Raw genomic sequence first — 17,220 nt, forward strand, 5'->3', positions numbered from 1 at the left:
CACACACACACACACACACACACACACACACACACATGAATGAGAACAATTCAAATGCATGATGATGACCAAATGAATGAAAAAACATGCAAACAGGGGTAAAGCCAGAAATAACATGAGACAAAAACCCAAAATCAGGGACAGATTTTAAAACATTGCTGTGATATCCATAGAAATTTAGTAGAAGAACAGGGATAGTTAAGTGGTATGACAATTTACTGTAATCCCCTTTATGCAACTAATTAAGAAAAATATACTTACTATCTCTCAGGCAGCATTGCTAGTTGACAAGCTCAGAGAACTGCAAGAAATAAAATTGAAAACAAAATAATAAAAAAATGCAAACTGATGATATATTATAAAGAAACCAAAACACGTGTACACACAGTGTGCACCTTCTAAATCCATTATTACCAGCGGGACTAAGTCTGTGCGATGTAGATATTAAAAAAAAAAACTACAGCCATCATGCCCGATTTCTACAAAGTAGAGGAAAGAAATGCAACTTTCAGATAGGTGAAAAACTAAACTTCTATCCTCTCCAAATACAAATATAACAAAAAAATCTCAAAAATCTTAAAAAAAGAAAAAGAAAAAAAAAAAGTGTAACTCACTTCAATGACATTGATAATCTGCAAGTGCCCTCACATGAACAGTAGGGGGAGTACTTATTCCTAGACTTCCAAGTACCAGCTAGAAAACAAAGTAGCAGAAAATGTAATCTGTGAAGTATATTATGCCAGTATTAGATGCCCATTGCAAGTGTAGTGTTCTAGTAAGCCATTTCAAAGTCATGGAAGATGGCAGATAAGTGATTCAGCATCAGGAAGTCCTACATGCAATGCTGTTACCTAAAACAAGCAAATACGTAATCTCTCTTTTTTTAAATAACTGCATTATGTAATAGAAATATGTGTTAAAATGCAGGAATTACTACGACTCGCTTTTATGGTTACACAGTAAATACTACACTGTCTGCTTCCAATTTTGGATTATTGCTAACTCACTTTCCAGGGAACAATGCCACCATCTTTGAAGTGATGTGCCATGGGAGAATGCAACTGGCTTGCGATAACTAGTGAAGGAAGAAAGGAAGCATACCACTGCTGTGTGTAACATTATTATTGCATTTTTACTCATAGCTGCCATATATCCCCTAGAATGGGAGACTGTCCCCTGTCATGCTAATGGCATACAGATGCTGTGCAGTGACAGGACACCAAAATAATTTATTATTAATTATATTATTTTATTGACATTTGATTACCAGGAAAGTTCCACTGGGTAGAACCCCATTTTAAGTGGAAGCCAAGGGAGAAAAGTTCATTATTACAAAACATTTTAGAACAATAACTTTACAATCTTCAAAAAAATCTTCAGTATAAATAATTATAACAAATTAGATATAATATAAAAACATTGGTTAATGATCAATACAAGCTATATGACAATCATTAATATTTAGAGGAATTTTAAACAGTTTGTAGAGAAATTAAAGGTAAGTTAGTCAAGTACAAACAGGAAATGTAGTATCAAGTTAGGGAAAAACAGGCTTATGGTATATTTAGAGAGATAGTCAGGAAAGAGAATTTGATAGAAGTAAAGAAGTAAGTAAAGAAAGGAGAGTAAGGAGGTATAAGGAGGGATGAAAAGGTACTTGTTCACATTTAATGGTATAGATTATCCTAATTTTGAGCAAAAAGAGACCGATTTTAGCTAGGAAGTGTTTTGCTGAGGTTTTGAAAGATGGGAGGGAGGATATTGGCCTGATGGATACAGGTAAGGAGTTCTAGGCCTTAGAAACCTTGTATGAGTACAGACAGTGCCCAGTAGGTCTGATAAGTTTGTAGACAAACAGGAGATTTTGGTCTCTAGATTGCAATGACCAACTGGGAACATAGTTGTGTAGATTGTTTTTTAGTGCTGGACAGGAAGATGGATGCTGGATAATTTGATAAGTGATAAGAAGGTGTTAAAGTACAAAACACTAGCCAGATATTCCTGGCAGTTGCAATAACTGTTATTTAACACAAACCAATATAATTACCTAACAAAAATCTCAGTGTAGCCATGTAAGACTGTAATATTTTGCAGTTTATTCAGGTTATGGATCTTGTCACTTTCATCACAAAAAAGCATGCGTACCTTATCCCCTGCAATTGTGATATACTGCCATTTTTTATTCTTCACTGTCACTACCAAATTCATCACACCTGCTTATGTCCTTAGCGCAGTAAAACCTCTGTACTAAATTACCACATTTAAACCCATGTATGCTCAATCAGTAAGTTATACTACACTGATGATCAACTGCTGTCATCAGTAAGCATTTCCACGTCTGTTGTCATGAAATGCAACTTCAAAAATGACAGAAATGTACCTATTAGTCAATGCTATCGTAACATGCCCAACATAAACTTCATTGCAAATGAGCCTTAAATTAATATTGAAATATTTTAAATGTCTTATTAAATAACATTTTTAAAATATTTCCTTACTGTAGAAAGTCTGCAGTATGTTACATTTGTCACCTAGCTCAGCAATTCTCAAGCTAGTATGGTGAGGCTCAACTTACTGGGGAAAAAACACAACCATTTACACTTTATATGCAAATTAGGATAATTTATAGGCATTTCTCTGAACCGTAGTAATACACAAAAAGTGACTTGGACATGCTGCAGATGTTTCAGAAGTCTGCAGCTACCCCATGCTTTCCGCAGGAACATGCATATGACCCTAGACTAGCCAAAATCAGAATGTGGTTAAAAAAACAAAACAAAATGGAGTCATCTGAATTTCAAGTTTTGCAGCAATCTGAATATAATCCCTGCACAACCAACACTGTATGTCACAACCTACCACCTCAAACTAATCATAACTTTCTGAAACTTAAAAGTAAAACAGTGAGATTTATCCATCTCCAATAAAAAAGTCTGCTGTACTGTAGCACATACTGGTATTCAGGTACAAAACAAATAATTTACCAATAAGCATTATCAATACAAATTACTAATCATACACTTTCATTTTTATGAAGAATAAAAGGAAATGTAAGTGGTTTTATTTAAGGGAGAATCAGTATGCGTCAAGTTTTCATTACAGCAAACCTGCCAAAAGTATCAATGGTTGTTGTAATGACCATGCTAGCACAAAGGTTTAGTTAAGATGATACCACACTCTACAGGTAGTGGTTCTAACCCTGATTAATACATTGTTGATCATACGTTCCTCATTTGTGTGTGGCTCTTCAAAAGATGGCAGCTCTTGTGAAGGCATGAAGCCACACTTCTATCTGGTCCCATAAGAAGACCATGATCATGCTCTACCTATCACATGATTTGTAACTGGAAAAGACTGAAGTGAGCACAAGAAATTCTACCTGGCAAAAGAGCAATATCTGGCAGGAGTTGGGTGACCACGTTACCTGCAGGGAACTGTAGGCAACTAGGAAAATATCTTTGGCTTCATCAGTGGAAGTCCTGTGTAAACTCAATAGCTGGCACTTTGGGTGAGTATTACAGCAGTGATAGATGCGCCATAACCTGGCGTATACTTGTGCACGTTAAGGTACATTGTGTCATTACATTTATAGTATCAATAGCACTGCAGTTGTGAAGTGGCAGCATTGTGCTGAGTTATAGTAGCCATGGAGGAACCATGCAGTCTGAATGGATTACTACACACACACACACACACACACACACACACACACACACACACACACACACACACACACACACACACACACACACACACACACACACACACACACACACACACACACATTAATAGATAAACACACACACGCAGATATGTATATAAATATATATATATATATATATATATATATATATATATATATATATATATGTGTGTGTGTGTGTGTATGTGTGTGTGTGTCGATCTAGATATATATCGACAGGTACATATTCATAGGCAGATACAATGAAATTCTTTAGAAAAGTGAGTATAGTATGACCCGTATGGATGCAATTAGTAGATAACAGTAGTATGTCCCACAGAATGTTGCCTTGCAGAATAGAGCAGTGTGGTGTGCTACATAACCACATATTTATTTCCCTTCTGTTTTCCATAGGATGTCATTGCATCACAAGGTGTAGCAGGATGGTAGTCATTGCAGGACTTTATTAGGGTGGATATTCTCCAAGGAAATGACCAGTTCAGTGGCAGCTGCTATGTATTGAGTACCTGCTACTTGGTTAGATCGCCACCATCCAAGACCTGCAGGAAGCCTTCAGAAAATAGACCATGACATGGAACATGTGTCAGATGTCCAGGAAAGAGTAGCAATGATGATGGAGTTCCATATTCTTATGTGAAACTACATTATGCTGACAACAGTAATTATTGATCAGGCTGTGCTAAGTGTATGAAACTGTATAACCTTGAGTGCTCATGCAAGCAGCTGGGCCACATGGGTTTATATCATAAGTTCGAAGTTTGAAAACTTTGAATCTCATATGATCGACATCATATGAGCAAAGTTTTCAAACATTGAACATTTCAACGGAGATCACCATAGGGAATATTTCCCTTCACTTCAATGTAGTGCAATCTCAGAGTTGGTATATTTAAGTAGCAGGGGGTGTGGGGGTGCAGGGGGGCTTGCCCACCTGCATAGAGCATTCGGGTAGGTTTTTTTGTTTTTAGTTTGTTTATATTTTAAGTTTGATGTTTGAAAACCTCACTCATATGGAGTCGATCATATGACATTCGAAGTTTTCAGACTTTAAACTTATAATATAGACCCGGGCCAGACACATAATTTCTCCTTCTGTAATGTTGGGCATTGCTTGTTGCATGCACCATCAATCCATGTAACTGGCCCAGTGGGAGGCCCTTTTTCACCTTCATAGCTTGCAGTTGTTGCATCTCTGTCAGTCAGTCTTATATGCCACCCAGTCATCAGCGACACTTACAGACAGTGGAGGTGCAGTCACTCCCAATGTTTGAGTTGCAGCTGCAGTCAACATCAACCTATCTACATGCACCAGTGGAAGTCCTTCCTTCAGTATCTTTGTTGGAAGTTATTGTTGTTGTTTCATTAGAAAACATGGTGGTTTGGCATGCCACCCAGACAATGAGGGTGTGATCACTCCCAAGGTTTGCAGGATAGGCCAGGTATGCTTTATACAGACCCCCCCACACACACACCCAAACACACACGCATGCATACATGCACACACACACACACACACACACACACACACACACACACACACACACACACACACACACACACACACACACACACACACACACACACACACACACACACACACACACATACACACACATACACATGCACACACACACACACACACACACACACACACACACACACACACACACACACACACACACACACACACACACACACGCGCACATACAAGCGCACACACACGCACACACACATTGAGAATGTTGAAACTGTAAATAATGTGTTTACTGTTGCCTGTATATTGATTATTATCAGCTGGCTCACAGATAGAACCCTGGAATGTTATGATAGGGGAGCATACCTTTTCAAAAACGACAGTCATTGCAGAGTTCCTCAAATATTGTTGTTGAGGATGCTCTTTTTGGCATCTACTTCTTTGATGTCAAGGTCAACATCAGGTAGCACTGACCAACCAGATTTTCAGACAGTTACAAACTAGGCACAGTCATAGAATTCACCAAAGAAAATAATGCCCTCCAAGAAGGCCTAACACAGATCAAAACTGGCACCAGAGTCAAGCTCTAAAACTCAATGCCACTAAGTGCATAATAGTATCCATTGTAAATACAGCTACCTCTGGAAACTACCACACTTATAGTACATGCCTAAGTGTAGACTCAGAGATCAGGGATTTAAGGATACATGTAGACAGTTACATGGCATTTGACCATCATATGTCTATAGTAAGGAAATCATTCTATATTGTACACAGTTTATAAGCAAGGTTATGGCATCTATATCCAAGGATGTCATTGATTCTATGTACTAGACCCTAACCAGACTCATTGAGTACAATTCCCCTTCAGTATGTACCTGACCAGGCTTATGCAGCAACTGGAGTGTCCACGAGGGTTCCTCTCAAAAAAAGAATAGAGGGTGCAAACAACGTGTATAAGATGAATCACCTCAAAGCCCAATCCCTGTTCTCAGTCTCCTATAGATTGCTGAGAGACAGTCTATTTCTGGCGTAAAAATAATCCTCTGATCCAAGTCTGGTTGACATGTTGGACATTTGCAAAACAAACAGCATCATAATTCCTCAATCTAGGGAAATAAACCTCAAATGAAACATAAATAGAACATGTTGCAGGGTAGGTGTGTGGCTGAAAGACTACCATTTCTCTGGAACATATTTCTCATCCATGTGAATCAGATGTCTTCCCTAACTCAATTCAAACATAATTTGGGCTAGTGGACGGGGAACTAGAAATTTACGAACACACAAAATACACAAGTACAGTAGTAGTGCAGGGCCAAAAAACATAAGAACTGAAAAAACAAAAAAGCATTCAGCACAATCAGCGGTGAAATATATTATTATTTAATGTTTAATAATCATAATACCAGTTTTGGCAAAAGCCTTCTTCAGTGCCAAATACAACAAGTGAAAAACACCCTTTACAAATACTGTATCTAAAAATCAAACACACACCCTTCCCCCAAAGCCAGTCAAAATACATCATTTAAACAAGGGGAAAACAACACCCCTAATTTAATAATTCAGGTCCATTCTTTTGTATTTAATAAGTCATGCCAACCCAGCTTATTGAGTCCTCTAATGCATATACAACCAATAGCAGTGAATCTTATGTTGCTGTAGGAGCTGCAAAACGTGCTTATATAAGTGTTAGACATTCATTTATTTCTAATGTCATTTAAATGTTCAGATATGCATAATTTAAACTGTCTAGATGTTTGTCCTACAGAAAAAGCAGAACATGTACGTTCAACCAAATAATAAAACATTGATATCAAATGCAACAAATGTATTAACATATGAAAATTGTTTTATTTTTGCAACATGTTTGCAAGCTATACAATGTCCACAGGGAAAAAAACTACCAAAGGAGTACCTTTAATTGATAACTGACTATTGAGTCAGAGTGAACAGTTTATTTAAAATTATTTAAAACATTTCCATTAGTTTTACCCCTTCTATACTTATTCCCAGCCAAAAGTATTCCCCACTGTTTATTAATTAAATCACAAAACACCTAGTATTACAACCAAATCTGGTAACCAAATGAATATTTGTATCATGTTTTTTCTTGATATTATATCCTAATAAGGTGGTCCTATCCACATCTGAGCAAAACGATGAGCTTGCTGCTTAACAGCTTTATTATATCTCCTGACTCGAAACCTAACTGCTAGTTCTTCCCAACATTTATGTAACTCCTCCACAGAAGAGCAAGTTCTCTTGACCCATAGAAACTGGGATTTGGGAATATTATTGACAATTTATGATGGATGACAACTGTTGGCATCCAATGGGGAATTACAATTAAACTATTTTCGAAATAAGGAAGTATAAAGCATACCATCAACTCTTTTAAGAACCTTTACATCCAAAAAAGAAATGTCATTAATATCATAAAAAGCAGTAACTTGTAAACCCCATTTGTTGTCATTCATATATTGTATGAATTCTTTCAAATAAACCACATCAGATTTCCACATTTGCCAGCAATCATCAAGATAGCATCTCCAAATATTTATTTCTTCCAAATAAATGTCATCGCTGGCATCATATATCAATTGTTCTTCTATATACCAAATAAAAAGGTCAGTATAAATGGAGGCAAAGGAAGCCCTCACTGCTGTACCTTTCAACTGTAGGTACCATTAAAATAAAATAAAATAAAATTTTTGGTCAGAACATGCTTGATTAAACATAACAGGGATGTATTAAATCAATGGCTATATAAGCCTAATCTGTTTAACCAAAGTTCTACAGCCAATATGCCAGCCCATTGTGGAATATTAGTGTATAGTGGTTTGATATCTAAAGTACACATATGCCATGTTTTTTTTCTAATTGCATATCCATCATTATATTGAGAAATTCTGTAGTGACTTTAATCCTATATAGAACTTCAGTTAATAAAGGTTTCAAATATTTAGTGAGAAAAGCAGAAACAGGCTCTGTTAATGAGCCATGATCCAAAAATATGGGTCTACCCAGGGGACACAACATGTTTTTATGAATTTTAGGTACCATGTAGAAATATTGAGGAGTGGGGTCTGTTGCTATTAAATGGTACGGCATACTCTTAATAATGATCCCTTCCTCAAACACTAAGGTAAAACAGGATCTATATTCTTTCTAAAATACAATGTGGGATCCAACACCATCTTCTTATAACACAGGGTTCATCAACTGATTTTCAGCTACTTGTGCATACACATTTCAGTCCCAAACCACTGTTGCATGACTTATTAAATAAAAAAGAATGGACCTGGATTATTAAATTAGAAGTGTTGGTTTTCCCTGGTTTAAATAACATATTTTGATTGGCTTTGGGAAAAGGGGTGGGCATTTGATGTTTTAGATATATTGTGTATTTGTAAAGGGTGCTTTTCACTTGGATCTGGCACTGAAAAAGGCTTTTGCTGAATCCTGTATGCTGTTCACCTTGTATTATGATTATTAAACATTAAATAATAATATATTTCACCATTGGTTGTACTGGCCATTTTTTTTTTTTTTTTTTTCAAACTAGAAATTTACACCTGATTTGGTACCTATGTCTTTGTTAGAGACAGTCTGTAAATGCATAAATAAATAATAAAATAATAATAATAATAATTAAGCAAAATAATTACACTAAAACATTCCATAACGTCCACATTAAGAGTACATTGTGTATACCATTCTGAGTGAAAAGACAACACAGACATAACTCATAGCATCTTCCTCCTAATTTTAGTTTTCCTACTGATATTCTTGCAGCTTTGAATATTGACAAGGATTCATAAAGATTACCACAAAGTGTAGACTATATATACACTTAGTGTAATCTGTCTGAGTGACAAGAAAGCGCAAGAAATGTTGACAAGAATGTTCTTGAATACGTATCATGTACACTAGTGTACACTTAGTTTACACTTAGTGTAGGCTTTATAGAATCTGGCCTGTATTAAATACCCCCAAAAGAAAAAGAAAACAACAGCAAAAAAAACAAAAACAGTAACCCATCCTGGAATTCAGAAAGGCTTACATGAAATGGTAAGTCTTAACAAAGCCACTTTCCCAGTCATGGTAAACTATTCCATTTGTGGAAGATTCAGTGCAGAGGACATAATGCTGGCAGCGTTGTATGCTAATCTGGCAGTCTGAGCACATGGCTAATGGTAATTAGTCACATGCTGTCTGAAGAAATGTCAGTAGTATACAATGTATACTGCTGCAGAATTCAAAAGATCATTCAGCTGCATAAACTTCCACTATTAGAAGAAAAAGTTAATGCTGCCAAAGAAGGTGGTCACCTATAGTAATACATATATATATATATATATATATATATATATATATATATATATATATATATATATATACACACACATATATGTATGTGTGTGTGTGTGTATATATATATATATATATCTATATATATATATATATATATATATATATATATATATATATATATATATATATATGTTTACTATTAGAATTTCGAGTGCTAATTAGATGAAATTTGGAATGCCGACTAACAGGAGATTCCATTTTGTCTAACCTGCATAAGTGCGAGAGAATCCTTCAGGGAATGCAAAGTGAATTTGCATAGCTGTCATCGGTGACGTGAATGTGATAAGGTCCATTTGCAGTACAGTGGGGATTGGGAAATTACCCTTTTCCCCACTGTAGTGCAACCTCAGAGTTGGAATATATAAGTGGCATGGAGTGTGGGGGGCGCAGACAGAACATATAAGTGTTCGTAGTACAGGTGTTGGCTATACTGCTTGCTGTTGTAGGTTTCGTACTTCAACTAAGTTGAATTCAACTTTTGCAGTACTTTCGGCATCACAAACCGTTTACTGTTGAGAAATTCGGAGATGTGAATCGCAAATATGATAGGTTTATGATCACCTCTTCGACGTTATGATAGTAAACCATATATATAGGTTCATAGGTTCATACTAGGCTAACTGCCCTAGGGCATTTGTAAGCCTAGCCAGCGTGTGTTTAGCTTTCGCCACCCTTGAATTGAGTTTACTGTGCCCATTTTATGGTTTGTTTACTGTGTCTCTATCTAGTAGAGACACAGAAGTAATCCCTGGGGTAAACCTACAATCTCCCATCCACTCATCAAGATTCCTCTTGAAGAGAATCAGTGAGGGGCCCTGCCTAACATGGACCGGGATTTTATTCCAGAGTGAGGGGAGCCTCTGGGTTATGAATCTGTCCCTCCAGCATGTCCTGTTTATTTCTGTGCTGAGGTTCATGTCCCTTGATCGCGTAGCTCTAAGGGATTTGGATTTTCTGAGGTAGAGCATGTCCATTAATTTCGGGTTGGACATAGCTTTATATGTCAGGCATAAATCACCTCTAAGTAGGTGGTATGCAACTGAGTAGAGCTGGAGTTTCTTTAGCCGAGCAGCATATGGCATCTGTTTGAGTCCCTTGATCCTCTTTGTGAGGTACTTCTGGGGTCTTTCCAGTTGCTGCAGGTGCCGGGTAAGATACATCCCAAATGGGGCATTGTATTCAATTATGGGCCTGATGAGGGATGAATAGAGGGGCACGATGACCTCCTTTGATTAAGATGTGAATCCTTTCATGATAAGGTGGGCTATGTAGAAGGTCTTTCTAACCACTTTGGCAATGTGGTTATCAAAGGAGAGATTACTATCAACTTGGGTCCCCAGGTCCCTAATAACTTCTTCTGTGCTTAATGGATTGCCACCTATGTGGTAATTTGTGGGCACTTTGTTTTTGCCAAAGGGTATGACTATACACTTTTTGGCATTTAGCTTTAGGCCATGGCGTTGGCAACAGTTATCCGTCTCTGTGAGACTCTCTTGGAGGATGCTTATATCAGCTGGGGAGTCGATTATGGTGCCCAGTTTGCAGTCATCTGCGAACTTTGTCAGCCACAGTCCTCCTGTGTTAGCCTGTACCTCAGAAAAGTATAAACCAAACAAGAGCGGTCCTAGGACTGAGCCTTGTGGGACTCCATTTGTAACTGGTTTCGAGTCTGACATGGCACCAGCAATTCTGACCATGTGGGTTCTGTCTTTGAGCCAGTTTGCAACCCATCTTATGACATAGGGGTTTATATTTAAGCTGGAGAGCTTATCTATGATGCCCAAGTGGGGTATTGTGTCAAAGGCTTTTGCGAGGTCCAGGTAGGCTATGTGGACTACCTTCCCTTCATCAATGGCCTTTGTGACTGTTTCAAAGAAGTCTACCAGGTTCAAGAGGCAGTATCTGCCCTTAACAAAGCCAAATTGGGTGGGATCCAATGTCTGTAGGTCCCCAATGTCTTTGTTTATGAGTTCCATGATGATCCTCTCCATAGCTTTGCAGACCAGGCTAGTCAAGCGTATGGGGTGATAGTTTCCAGGATCCGTAGAGGCACCACACTTGTGGAGTGGGACCACTGCTGTTGTACGCCATTCTTTGGGTACATATCCTGTAGTAAGGCAGCTTTACGTGAGGTTTTAGCTCTTCTTGGAGTTCATGCAGGACGCAACCAGGGACACCGTCTGGTCCCATTGATGCTGTGTTTTTTGCTTTGGAGAGGGCTGCTTTCACCTTAGCATCTGAGATGTTCGGGAAGAAGCACTCTACTGGGATAGCTATTTGCTCTTTCGGGAGGGGGGGGGGGTTTGTTCTGAACCTGTCTGCCAGTATGTTGGCAATGTCTGTGGGTTCAGTGTATTTTGTGCCATTTTGGATCAACTCTGAGCATATCTGGGAGTTGCCACCCAGGTTCCTGACATAACTAAAGAAGCCTTGTGATTATCTTTAGTGTCCTTTGCAATTTTTCTCTCGAAGTTGGTCTTGGAGGATTTTATGAGGGATCGTAGTTTTTTGTTAGTACTGATCAGAGATGCCTTCCCTTTTAGGGATTTTGTTCTGTCCTGTAGTAGCTTCCTCCTTTTGTTGTACAGCTTATTTATGGCTGGGGTCCACCAGTTTGGACGCCTGCCTTTGAGAGATTGGGTCTTGGTTTTGATTGGGATAGCATGATCCATGCATTCCTGGAGGTCTCCATAGAATGCATTTATAATGGATTCTGCAGTTTGGGGCATAGTTTCATCTGGCCCAGGGGCCTTGAAGGATTCCACCTCAGATTTGAGAAGTGTGAAGTTTGCTTTTGAGAAGTTCTTCACTGTGGTTTTCTGGGCTGGGGGTGGGGTAGGGATGTGGATGTCCAGTGAAATTAACTTATGGTCCGATCTTACCAAAGAGGGGTATACCTCTGGTGTGGAGCATAGAGTCCCCATATTGGTGATGACCAGGTCTAGTATGTTTTCACATCTTGTGGGGGTGGTGACTAGTTGTTCCATAGCATTAGAGTTTATAAATTCCAGGAATCTTTGGGTTAGGGTGTTGGGGCTTGAGTAGTGCTCCCAGTCTATGTTTGGGTAGTTGAAGTCACCCAATATAATGGTGTTTGGAGAGATCTTCATATTCTCCAGTGTTCTCAGGAAGGCCGAGTGGGATTCCTGATTTTGAGAGAGTGGTCTGTAGCATGCTACAAACTGAAAGGCAGTTTTGCCCACTGTTAGCTGCACATTAATGGTTTCCGATATTTTGTGCAACTCCACTAACCTGGAGGTGTGGGTATCTTTTATGAATATGGATACTCCCCCTCCTTTTGTGGTTTGGTCCGAGTTTTGGGGCTGAAAAGCATGATATGAGGTATATCCTGGTAATGCTGAGGTGCTCTCTGGAACCTTGATATTGATGTTCTCCATACTGAGGAGGGTTTCGAGTGCATGCATCTTGAGGTTTAGACTTCTGGCATTGAGCAGCCTTACCCTTAGTTTCTTTTTCATTTTGTTTTCTATGGTGGTGGGTTTGTCTTTTGAGCCTTGCCTAAAAAAGGCACTATGGGGGTGGCAAGAGCCTTTGCCAATGTCCGAAAGCCCAGGGGTGACAGGTGCAAGCCGTCCCTAGTGAAGCAACATATATATGTGTGTGTGTGTGTGTGTGTGTGTGTGTGTGTGTGTGTGTGTGTGTGTGTGTGTATATATATATATATATATATATATATGTGTATATATATATATATATATATATATATATATATATATGGGTCTATCTGAGTTCATCGACACGTTAAAATACCGACAATGGATTAACCGACACGAGAATGTCGAAAGTCATGTCACCGACGCCAGAAGATCGACGAGGCAGAAGACCGACGGAGGAAGACACCGACGCTGAGAAGCTGTGATGGGGTAAGGGTGCGAGTAAGGTAAGTGTGCGATGCTGGTGTTTAGTAGGGGTAGGGGTGGGATAAGTGAGTTAGGGTTAGGGCGGGTTAGGTGAGTGTGCGAGTAAGGTAAGTGTGCAATGTTGGTGTTTTGTAGGGGTAGGGGTGGGATAAGTGAGTTAGGGTTAGGGCGCGGGTTAGGTGAGTGTGCGAGTAAGGTAAGTGTGCAATGTTGGTGTTTTGTAGGGGTAGGGGTGGGATAAGTGAGTTAGGGTTAGGGCGCGGGTTGGGTGAGTGTGCGATAGTGACGGACCTTAGGGTAAGGGTTTGGGTCAGGGTTGTGGTTAGTTGTGTATGTATGGGTTAGTGTTTGTTTGTAAGGGTTTTGGTGTGCTTGTGTTGTGTGTGTGAGTGTTGGATAGGGGATGTGTTTTGTTTGTTGGTATGTTGTGTCGGGTGTATGAGATGTCGTGTTTGTGAACTGTCGATCTTCTGGCGTCGGTTAAATGAGTTTCGCTGTTTTGGTGTCGGTTAATTCGTTTTCGGTATTTTAAAATGTCGATGAACTCAGATAGACCCATATATATATATATATATATATATATATATATATATATATACACATATATGTATACATATATATATATATATATATATATATATATATATATATATATATGTATATATGTATCCATAGATATAGAGAGCTTTCAGTCAATTGGTCCCAGTCATCTGAGTTTCATCGAAATGAGTTTTCAATGAAATTAAGTAGACCCACCATATATATATATATATATATATGTATATGAAGATGTTATAAGAGAGAGAGAGAGATGTTATAGCCTTTTATCAAGGATGTATGATAATATTAGGAAACTGGAATACTATAGCATAAGGAATATATATTTGGAGGCCCAAGCTATAATAGAATACCACCTGAGGGTATATACGGAGAGAAGTATATGCAAGTATTTTTGTTTGTTGGTGCAATGAGTATAGGAAAGAAGGATGAAAGCAATGAAATGTATCCATTTTCAAGTGAAATGTGCTTCCTTGGCAGGATTAGAGAGGTGTTACATATCATAAGAGTACTGTAACATGTTCAGTACCATTAAAAACATGTACAGTGACAGTTTCAGTTCATGCATCAATACACATTAGGTTTTGTAAGAAAGTAAAAATAAAAAATAAATTGTGATAAACAATGGCATTTTCTACTTTTTCTCCTGAAAAGGTAACCATTTACTTGACTGACTGTTTAGACTTTAAAATGAAATTTTCTTGGATTTGAACCTAATCAGTAAAGTTCTTGCAAAGAACTAGGATAACTGTAAGCTGAATATAAGAAATTTGGTCAGAGTGAAAGCATACGAGATATAGAATAACACCCACAGTGGGTATCTAGAGGGCTTAAATAAGGAACTGCCAGACCACAGAGTTATGAGCCAGCGATGTTATCAATGCACAACCATCTGATATAAAGTTTGCATGTATACATATGCTTGCATACTCTACCTATGTTACAAATTATCAAGCCAACCATTACATATATCAACTATCCATAGCTGAAAGATTCCATATCACAACATATGTTTAATTTCAGGCTATACTGGACATAACAGTAGTGTAGTCCCTTCCCTATCTTGATGACCATTTCGATTATCCTGTAGAAGAGATAGAAGGCAAATAAAAATGACAGAGTTATCTTTTAACGTATTCTATATTACTTATTATATTTGCAACAGTAGCACTCTATACAGGCAACTATGACCACATTCTAACACCTAGTCAGTATCACTGTTAGTTGGTTCCTAGGATGGTAGACTTACTGAACATGAAGGACAAACAGAACATGAATATAATTTGAAAACATTGTTTAGGTAACTTCTTTCTTCATTGAGAGAAGTCTTTAGTCATTTGTTTTTTTTTTATGAATTCTCTCTTTTAGGGCATGTGCAAAGACTGCCCACCTGGGCCTGCTGGCCTGCCGGGTATGCCAGGATATAAAGGTGACAAAGGCTTACCTGGACCTGTAGGAAAAGATGGCAAAAACGGACATAAGGTATGTAGATTACAATAAGATGTACTCAGTTTCTCTTTGAGTAAACATCAGAAGTGTGATCAGTGTTCAAGCTAATGTAACTGAAATTTGTAATATACATCTACAAATGTGGGAAAGCTTAACCACTTTCCATAGGCTGCAAGACCATTCATTTATATGATTAAATAATTTAAAGTGTGAGAGTTTCTTATTGGCGGGTATTTATTTACCTTTCTTTCTGATGGTTTTTCATTTTAGCTTCAAATGTATTTTTTTTTGTTACAGCAGAACCTTCCTCTTGATGGACTCTGTAGCAATACCAAGCTCAGGTGCTGGTCAATACATGAAATCATGATATCCGTCATTGTTTCCATATTATATGCCCTCAGTAGTTATTGATTGTTCCTATTCTTCTGACTACTGCATGATCTCTTACAAAGAATCAGACAACAATATAACATTTTATAAGTTTTGTGGTGTTTAGAGCAAGGGATTTATTTACACCACCATTTAAGCAGAACTGATATCTGACAGTCGTTTACTTTATACTAGTAACACTGGCCCAGTGAAAACATTGACATGCTTGCAGTTCTTGATGATCTTCAAATACTACTCCTTGATGGTGAAACGCAGAGGCATAAGCAGCCTAATAAAGTGCCCATGTCATTCTGACCTTGAACGAGTGCTACAGATTTTGTAAGAGTTTACATTAACAATGACAAAGCCAACTTTATACTGGGTTTTAATGGAGAAACTGAATCAATGGCAAAAAGATGTTAATATTGCTGGTGGGTGCCTTCATGTGATGGCCCTTGTTTTTCACAAAATCTCCCAAAGACATCACTGATATATAAACTGTATTTTTTATCATTGTGAAGAGTAGGTCAAAATATAAGAAAGAATACTGGGTGTGCAGGTCTCAAGATAAAAATGTGCCTGCTCTGGTGTGCAAACTGGTCTCGTGACTGGAAATAGTAAGCATCACAGAATTCTCAGAACATCGAAACATTCATGCCACAAAGCTGGGTACTGCAGAGTATAGTCCCCTGTAGCAGAATGATGAAGCACTTCACAAAAACAAAGAAAAAAAAAACTGGCAGGCCAAGGAAGATGTGCAGAAACAATAAGGTGGTTATTGAGCATAAGAAAGAAATCATGCATTGCAGAGCCATAGCTGGTTCTTCTAGCACCCAGTGCCAAAGCAGAAGGAAAAAGTCCATTCCCATTTCTGGCTACTGCTTCTCACTTCAGGGGGATGCTAGCAAATGGAGTCCCTCTTTTAAGCTAGACTTGAGGAACAAACAAAAAGGATCATTCTCCTTTCTGGCTAACACAGGAAGCAAGCCAGGCCTACATTCCTTGCATTTTCTAGGAGAAACAAAATTCCTTACTTGCTACAAATGTAGCACATACCTTGCTACAGTTTAAATACCACACATGTAGTACTGAAGTGCTCCTGTTGATACCTAATGTGCTATCTGGATTAATTTCTGAATGCCAGTAGTGTACTACCTCCTGACTGACCATTTCCCAGTTGCGCCCTTTGACATCTTGCACCCGAGGTGACTGCTCCCACCACCCCACCTTCAATATGTTTCTGATGTGTTGTTGCTGTTATACAACTGTCTTTCGGCTTTTCCCGGTTAGGGGTTGCCACAGCGGAAGTCCAGTCTGCTAATGATTGGCAGTAGAGTTTTATGTGCTGGCTTGCCGGGCCTAACGCACAGCCTTCAACGAAGGAACGCCCATTCATGCATGTCAACACA

At 38.3% G+C, this 17,220-nt stretch overlaps 1 protein-coding gene across 1 annotated transcript in view; it reads left to right on the forward strand.

Annotated features, from left to right (window-relative positions):
- Positions 1 to 17,220, forward strand: part of COL22A1 (collagen type XXII alpha 1 chain) — a 2,341,282-nt gene that overhangs the window by 1,841,226 nt on the left and 482,836 nt on the right. Inside the window, exon 44 of the mRNA XM_044067281.1 lies at positions 15,362 to 15,475. Within this exon, the coding sequence (XP_043923216.1) occupies positions 15,362 to 15,475 (114 nt within the window). The remainder of the gene's footprint in view (positions 1 to 15,361; positions 15,476 to 17,220) is intronic.

This window comes from Protopterus annectens, chromosome 3.part1 (genome assembly GCF_019279795.1).
Source record: "Protopterus annectens isolate FY-2018-M chromosome 3.part1, PAN1.0, whole genome shotgun sequence".
NCBI classification, from domain to species: Eukaryota; Metazoa; Chordata; order Ceratodontiformes; family Protopteridae; genus Protopterus; species Protopterus annectens.